The 8988-nt window shown below is 35.4% G+C and overlaps 1 protein-coding gene across 1 annotated transcript; it reads left to right on the top strand.

Annotated features, from left to right (window-relative positions):
• Positions 1-5900: 5900 nt before the first annotated feature.
• On the top strand, positions 5901-6836 carry LOC103666051 (olfactory receptor-like protein OLF2). Its single transcript, XM_008694083.2, has one exon. It carries the CDS (start codon positions 5901-5903, stop codon positions 6834-6836), a length of 936 nt encoding a protein of 311 aa, XP_008692305.2.
• Positions 6837-8988: the final 2152 nt, after the last annotated feature.

Here is an 8988-nt window from a genome sequence, read left to right as displayed (position 1 = left end):
AATTACATAGTATGATCTGTGAAAAACATAATTTCCTCAAATACTTAAATAACTATCTGTACTAAAATTCAACCATAAGTAAATGCTGCAGTTCCTCAACCCTGTTATGCTTCACTATGGTCTTCAATTTATTTATGAAACTACTTCTTTGTGCAAAACATCCTGACCCTTCTAATTTTGCTATATATTGACTTGTTTATTTTTCATTTAAGCATTATTACAAGTATCCTTGGATTTATTATTGAGTACTCACTAAGTACTTTTTTTACATTTAGGTGCATTGCATTTCATATAAATTCAGTGGTTTCCAAACTAATGAGTCCTATAATGTAGAGGAATAAACAAACATTAATTAGCTAAGCACTCAAATAGTTCATAATAAGTCTTAAAACGTTCATGAAATAAAAACTCAGGGTTAACAATCTAAAAAAGTGAAAAAAAATCAAGAAGAAATAAAAAATCTAGAAAAAAATGTCAAAAACTAGTGTGCAAAGAAAGGCTTATCTGGATGATGATATTCAGTCTCAGATCTAAAAAAAAAAAAATGCAAGTTGGGGAAAGTAAAAAATTCTAGGCAGAGGGTCTGACAGTTGCAGAGGTCTTGAGATGAACATTCTATACCTTAGGAATTAAGAAAGTCCAACATGTATAGGTCATAAAGAGCAATGTAAAGTGCCTTGGTCAATTACATCATTGTGCCAAAATTATGAAGAATTCCTGCATCACTTCCTCAAGGAAGGTTTCCTTCCCATCTTTCCCCCTTCTCGGCTCTGGTTAAACGTCCCTTTTTATATTCACAGACAACCATCTCCTTTAAGTATTGTTTTTATATTCCTTAGTTTATTAAATCACAGCCTCCAAAATAGGACAGTGAGCCTTCTTTGTTCCAGGATTGAGCATCTCATCCCTGTTATCCAAAGTACCTGCATGGTGCCAAAGACAAGAAACGGCAAAACAAACATATACCAAACGAAATACTAGGTAACATTTTTAAGAGCTTATTAGATATCAATAACATAATTAACTAAGGGTGTGGTATGTGGCTTGAATATATATATTTTATAACTCTTCAGAAAGTACATAAAATGGTTGTGGATATTAAAGAAATGGATCTATAAAGAGTTACATATTAATTACACTAGAAGTGAAGAGTATTTTTCCATGTACATGTTTGACATCTGTCAATTTCATCTGTCTGTGCTCTACTTTCTGGTGGTTAAACTACTGAATTAACTTGCTGAGACATCATGGGAATGGCATATATTTTAAGGATCATATAAGGCTCAACGACACTCTTAATTATCAATTACAATTATAGATTAAAAGCCATTGAATGTAGGGGCATCTGGGTGGCTCAGTTGGCTGGGCGACCGATTGTTGGTTTCAGCTCAGGTCAGGATATCATGGGTTGTGAGATCCAGCCCTGTTGGGCTCTGTAGAGATTAAACAACATGTTCTTGAACAAACAGGTTAAAGAGGAAACCAAGAAAGACCTCAAAAAAATATCTTGAGACAAAAATGGAAACACAACATATCAAAAGTTAGGGAATGCAGCAAAAACAATTCTAAGTGGGAAATTGTAGTGATAAACGCTACCATGAAGAAGAAAAAAAAAGATCTTAAATAAACAGCCTATCTTTACACCTCAAGGAATTGTCAAAGAAAAACAAATTGAGTCCAAAGTTAGTAGAAGGAAGGAACTAACAAAGATCAGAGCTAAACTAAGTGAAAGAGACACTACAAAGAATATAAATAAGATCAGTCAAAGTAAGAGTTGGTTTTCTGGAAAGATAAATAAAACAGACAAATCTTTGCTAGACTTACCAAGATAAAAAGAGAGATGACTCAAATAAATAATATTATAACTGAAAGAAGATACATTTCAATCAATAGCACACAAATATAAAGAATCATAAGAGGCTACCTTGGATAATTATATGCCAAAGAAACAAATAAGCCTCAAAGAAACAAATAAGTTTCTAGGACACACAACTGACCAAGACTGAGTCATGCAAAAATAGAAAATCTGAATGAACAATTGCTGTTAAGGAGATTAAATCAGAAATCCAAATCCTCTTCAAAAAGAAAATTCAGGACCAGATGTCTTCATTGGTGATTTCTACCAAACACTTTAAGATGTAATAAATAGTTCTTCTCAAACTCTTCCAAAAATTAGAAGAAGAAGCAATATTTCCAAACTCATTTTATGAGACCTGCACTACCCTGATACCAGCACCAAACATGGACATCACAAAAAAATTAAATACCAATATCCCTGATGGACGTAGATGCAAAAAGCATCACAATATAACCACAAGCCAAATTCAACAGTGAATAAAAAGAATCATAATCCATAATCAAGTCTGATTTAGTCCAGGGATGCAAGGATGGTCCAACCTTCCTAAATCTATCAATGTATTATACTACGTTAACAAAACAAGAGATAAAAATCATATAATCATCTCAACAGATGCTGCAAATACAATTGACAAAATTCAACCTTATTTTATGGTGGAACTCTAAGCAGACTGGGTAGAGAGGGAAATTACCTCAACATAAATAAAGATCACATATAACAAGCCCACAGCTAACATAATACTCAACAGTGCAAAGGGGAAACCTTCACTCGCATATGAAGAACAAGATAAGGACACCCACCCTTGCCACTTTTATTCAAAACAATACTGAAAATCCTAACCACAACAATTAAGAAAGAAAAGAAAGAGAAGCATACAAACTGGAAAAGAAGAAATCCAATTGTCTCTCTTTTGAGATGACAAGATATTATATATACAAGACCCTAAAGACTCCACCAAAAGGCAATTAGAACCAATAAAAGAAGTCGGGAAAGTTGCTGGATATAAAATCCATATACAAAAAAATCAGTTTTTTTTTATGCACTATCAATGATCTGTTAGAAAGATAAATTTTTTAAAAAATGCTAGTTACAATAACATAAAAAATGAAATACTTGGGTATAAATTTAGTCGAGGAGGTGAAAGAACTGTACACTAAAAACTATAAGATATTGATTGATTAAAAAAAAGTTGAAGAAGACACAATGAATGGAAAGATATCCCATGCTCATACATTGGAAGAATTAATGTTGTTATTTGGAAATCAGGAAGTGTTTTGTTCTCCAGTTTTGTTCTGCTTCAAGATTGCTTTGCTTTCTAACACCTTTTAATTGTAAGTTTCATACAAATTTTAAGATAGTTTTTCCTATTTCTTGTGATAATCATCATTGGAATTTTGATAGGGATTTGATGAATATGTAGATTGCTTTAGGTAGGATGGTTATTTTAGTAATATTTGGAGAGGACACAAAATTGCACTTTAATACTTCTTAACTTTGTAAAAACTGCAACGAATAAAAGCAAACTATTTTTTTTAAAAAAACAAATAGAACCATGGTAACCCCTAAAGCCTTCTCCATGTACAAATGCATGTATGATCTGTATGAGCTGAAATAGTTAGCAGAACTTCTTTATTTCCTCTTCTCTCTGTCACCAATTCATCCAATCACTTAAAATATTTACCAACTAATATTAAAATAGACATAACTTGTGCCAGTCCTGGTGCTAGGATTCAGAAATTAGCAAAGGCCAGCTATTATTTCTAAGGAGCTTATGGTGCAGTAAAAGACACATATCTGAATGAAATAAAAATAACTCAGGAAAAAATGTGCTAAGTATATGGATGTTATAGTCATAAATTAATGGAAATTCTTTTTTTTTTTTTTAAGATTTTATTTATTTATTTGACAGAGAGCCAGCGAGAGAGGGAACACAAGCAGGGGAGTGGGAGAGGAAGAAGCAGGCTTCCAGCAGAGGAAACTGATGTGGGGCTCGATCCCAGAAAGCTGGGATCCCGCCCTGAGCCGAAGGCAGACGCTTAACGACTACACCACCCAGGCGCCCCAAATTAATTGAAATTCTATTGGAGAACATGTGGTTGAAAGAATGGCATCAAATGTGATTCATGAAAACAAAGTATTAAATACAACGGTTGAAGAATGGTTATACTTCTCAGTGTGAAGGGGAAAGAGATTGTCTCTGAAGTGAAAGAACCAGTAGAAAAATAATTAATAATAAATAATGATTATCCAATAATCATTGTATGTAATAAATTTATAAATTTAATAAATTAAACAAAATGAATAATAATTGAGATAAAAATAATTAAATAATGGGTCTATTTACATTTCATTAGAAGTCTGGAGGAAGATGGTATATAGACTCATATATGAGTCACACTACCATATCCTTTACCTTCCTAAAGATGATCTATGTGATGCAAATTCAAAGACTTTAAATTCAGCCTTTGCTAAAATTGTTGCAACATTCACGGGGGAAAATACAGAACTAGAAATCGAATTAATCACGTTTGTTTCGTATAGAAGTGTGAGGGCAGAGGCTTGAGAGACTTCAGTCCCAAAGGACACGAAATAAAAACAAAATGCAATCTGTCGGTGATGTTCAGCTACCAGCGGCAAGCGCCGAAAGACTTGCTCATCGCAAGTAGGTATCCAAGTCACCAAATTCAAAGAATGAATAACAAAAAACCTTCCATTTGCAAAAGTGAGGAATCAAATATTTAGAAAATTGTAAGTGAATATTTTTTTACTTACTTCCTTTGGGTAATAATCTGCAATCTAGTGGCAAAAATATATATTTCTTTTAAAATAGGGTGTTTTGGAGTAATTTTCATTAGCAAATATATAGTTTTACTTATACCTAAAACAAAGCAAAGAAGAAAAACATTATTTAATCATGTGAAAGGGTATATGCAAATTTTAGATTTTTTTGTGGTTTTTTAAACCAATAAAAATTGATATATATTTCACAACACAAATACCAATTTGTATGAATTCAGCCCCAGATGAACCACATACCACGTTTATGGAAATCCAAAACAAACTCAGGCCACCACTTATATTCCAAATCTCATATATCAACAGAAAGACAGGTGCATGCATATATGTACCTATATACACAAACAGAAGCCTATATATAAAAAATATATATTTCTTGTTCCCATCTTTATTGTTTTTAAAGATTTATTTATTTATTTGAGAGAGAGTAGGAGAGAGAGCAGGGGGAATGGTAAAGGGAGAGGGGGAGAGAATCTTAGCAGACTGCCTGCTGAGTGCAGAGCCTAACTTGAGACTTGATCCCACCATCCTGAGATCATGACCTGAGCTGAAAGAGAGAGTCAGATGCTTAACCAACTGCACTACCCAGGTACCCCTCCCATCTCTTATTTTTGATGAAAAGGTCAGGTTTAACATCGAAAGAAATGGAATTGTATATGTTAAGTGGCTTTCATTTATTTTTAGCATTTTTCCTCTGCTGGTCAAGGGACATGACCTTTGGCACCAGACCACTCCTGAGTGTAAGTAATAATGTGGCAAAGCAGTAAAAAACATCGAAGTGTTCAATATTTTTGAAACAGAGATATGTTTACTATTTCCAAATTTAAAACAGTCTTAAACAAATCTTGATTCTTGAAGAACTCAGTAAGAGTAATTCGTACTCAATTGGATATATTTATTTTTCAGATGAAAGGACATATATTCAGGTTGGTCTTTAATTTAGCTGTGACTTTCATATTATATTTGACCTGCGCTGAGCCTTCATTCATGATTGACCACTGAGATAATTCAGGGAAGGTGCACACAAGTCATGTATCTTGTGGGCTGTCTCCAAATTTAGAATCAAACTTTCTCTAAATTCTATCCCACTTTGTCAACAATAGAACAGTGAAACTTGTCCAGGCTATTTTCTGAAATAGATCCTTTCTGACATATAGATTATATTCTTGTGAATGTCAAGAAGAGTTAAAATCTTGATATACCATTTCTTGATCATTTCTGTAGCATTTTAGAAGAATCAAGAAGAATGGAAGGAAAAAATTGCTCTTCTGTGAATGAATTCCTTCTCTTGGGAATTAGCAATGACCCTGGAGTTAAAGTGACTCTATTTATCACATTTCTAATTGTCTATCTCATCATTCTTGTTGCAAACCTCGGGATGATCATTTTAATTAGAACGGATTCCCACCTTCACACACCCATGTATTTCTTCCTCAGCCACCTCTCCTTCAGTGACCTCTGCTATTCTACAGCAATTGGACCCAGGATGCTGGCAGACTTCATTGCCAAAAACAAGTCAATTCCCTTCCATGGCTGTGCTCTGCAATGGTTGGTGTGCTGTTCCTTTGTGGATTCTGAGTGTCTACTTCTGGCAGTGATGGCCTTTGATCGGTACAAGGCCATCAGCAACCCCTTGCTCTACACAGCCAACATGTCCACCAGAGTGTGCTCCTTGCTCATGGCTGGGGTTTACCTGGTGGGAATTGCGGATGCTTCAGTAAACACGATACTAACATTCCGGTTATGTTTCTGTGGATCAAATGAGATTAACCATTTCTTCTGTGATGTCCTACCTCTCCTCTTGTTGTCTTGCTCAGATACACAGGTTAATGAGTTAGTGATATTCACCATTTTTGGCTTCATTGAACTGATTGCTCTTTTAGTTCTTTTTGTGTCTTACTGCTATATCATCCTAGCAGTGATAAAGATCCACTCTGCTGAGGGGAGGTTCAAAGCTTTCTCCACCTGCACCTCCCACTTAACCGCTGTTGCGATTTTCCAGGGAACTCTGCTCTTTATGTATTTCCGGCCGAGTTCTTCCTACTCTCTTGATCAAGACAAAATTATTTCATTGTTTTACACCCTTGTGATTCCCATGCTAAACCCTCTGATTTATAGCCTACGGAACAAAGATGTGAAAGAGGCCCTGAAAAAACTTAAAAATAAAAAGTGGTTTCATTGAAAACTTATATTGTGTATTTTTCTCCCAATCTTACACTATAATTTATAAAAATTGAAATTGTTTTAACTAATGTGGTGTCATCCAGGAAATATTTATAATATGTTCCCGCCGAATGTGTCATTCGGTACATATTTATAATATGTACCCGAATGTGTCATTCCGTAAGCACGCCGTGGTTCATCTTATGTCTTGACTTTGCATTGGTACTCTTTATTTGAAAATTTCTGGACTCCTAGCTTGCCTCATAATTGTTTCCTCAATCTTTCATTTGTGCGTGGATTGAATTTTCTAAATGTGATTGAGAGTTTTCTCAGTACCTATTCCACTTTGTATTATATAGTGAATCCAGTAGTTTTAACTAATGAATCTCGTCATCTAATGGAAGTGACTAATATTAATTAATCATTCACATTATTGGTGATAAACTGAAATTGCCATAAAGTAAAAAGACTGAGCAGTATGGAACTACGCACAATGCTCACATTGAGTGAAGATCGTGAAAAGTGCATCTGGTAACGGAGATAATCTGGGATCTAACAGACAAGCAGGAATCCCCTGAAAGATACATGTAGGTAGAGAAATCTTTCTATGCTGATGGTTCAGCAACTAGAGGGGCCTCAGGGGGACTAGACCATATCACTTCTGTGGAATTTAAAGACAACCCGTGTGGCTGGATTGGAGTGCTGCAATTCACAACTCAGTCACTTCCTCCACTGGTTTTCCTCCCCTCCAGCACCTGTTAAGCTGGGTTCACACACCACCCTGTGCCTGAGAACACTGTTGAATCCGTGACTGTTTCCCAAATCATTCCCTTCAATGTGGGGAAATGGATACTCAAGAGTTTAAGGACTGCACATTTTTTTGTCTCTTCACATAGCATCTGGGTAAAGAAAGGAAGAAAGATACCAAAAGAGTTAATTTTTATTGAATGTTTATTCATGGGAGGCAAAAGAAAAAAACTCACTGAGGTCAAGCATGTGTCTTAAATACTTTTTTTGGATTGTATGTGTAAGCACATAAAATGGTGTGGACGCTAACATAAGGGCAAGTTAAAGACACAAATTATTTGGGAAATAATTAAACCAAAGAGCTCTTTTTTTTTTTAAGATTTTATTTATTTATTTGACAGAGAGAGAGAGAGAGAGCGAGCCAACGAGAGAGGGAACACAAGCAGGGGGAGTGGGAAAGGAAGAAGCAGGCTCTTAGCAGAGGAGCCTGATGTGGGGCTCGATCCCAGAACCCTGGGATCACGCCCTGAGCCGAAGGCAGATGCTTAATGACTGAGCCACCCAGGCGCCCCTAAACCAAAGAGCTCTTATCCAGGTGTTTACAAGAAATTTGCAACTGACCTTGGCTCTGCTCTAGTTTGCAGATGACCAAATCACAGCAGTGACTTGTTTAATAAGCAGGGACAAAGACAGACATTTGAAGGGCCATACAAGACTCAGTGGAACTCTTAAATGTTTGCTACAATTACACAAGCTAAAAGTCATTCAATGCCTAAGGCTACCTAGGTGCCATTGTAAAAGGCTTTGGTGAAAACCTTTCAGATTGCCAATAAAGCCCACATAGGACAAAGAGACTTCTTCGGTTGTCCAGGATAATTTTTTTTTTCTGGGATTCTGGGACATGGTAAGGGGAGGTAAAAAGGTAAAACAAACCAACAAACAAAAGGAACAGGGGATGCTTCTTTTAGTTACAATCTCTTCTCAGTTATCCCATGTGTTGGGTTTTTTGTTTTAGTTTTAGTTTTAGTTTTTGTTTTTTTTTTCCCTGAAATATTATCCATGGATTAAGAATTGTCTTGAAGGGGAGCATGGCAGAATTTCATTTGAATCAAACTAAAGCCAAGCACAGACAGGTGTCGATCTCAGGACCATAAAGACACCATCTACTAGCACACTGCTCTTCCCATAGACAACTGTAATGGATTTGATCTGCATTCTTGTTCCTATAAGCAAATCTAAGTCTACCGTGTGAATTAGAGAAAGAAAGTTTAAATCTATTAAATAACATATTTTAAGTTCAATAGAAGAGTGTGTAAAAAGGGATTTGACTGATTTGTAAAATGTATGAACCCCTATGCCTGAATTTGTAATAGAAGAGGAAAAGTAACCACTTAGCATGAACTTCAGGGAATTAATGATTGAAG

The sequence above is a fragment of the Ursus maritimus genome, unplaced genomic scaffold (genome assembly GCF_017311325.1).
Source record: "Ursus maritimus isolate PB19 unplaced genomic scaffold, ASM1731132v1 scaffold_23, whole genome shotgun sequence".
NCBI lineage: Eukaryota > Metazoa > Chordata > Mammalia > Carnivora > Ursidae > Ursus > Ursus maritimus.
The sequence above is the reverse complement of the archived record's forward strand: the minus strand, read 5'-3'. Positions and strand labels throughout refer to the sequence as shown.

Bases quoted from the DNA above. Each gene is read 5' to 3' on its own strand.
- LOC103666051 (XM_008694083.2), top strand. From the start codon at position 5,901: ATGGAAGGAAAAAATTGCTCTTCTGTGAATGAATTCCTTCTCTTGGGA.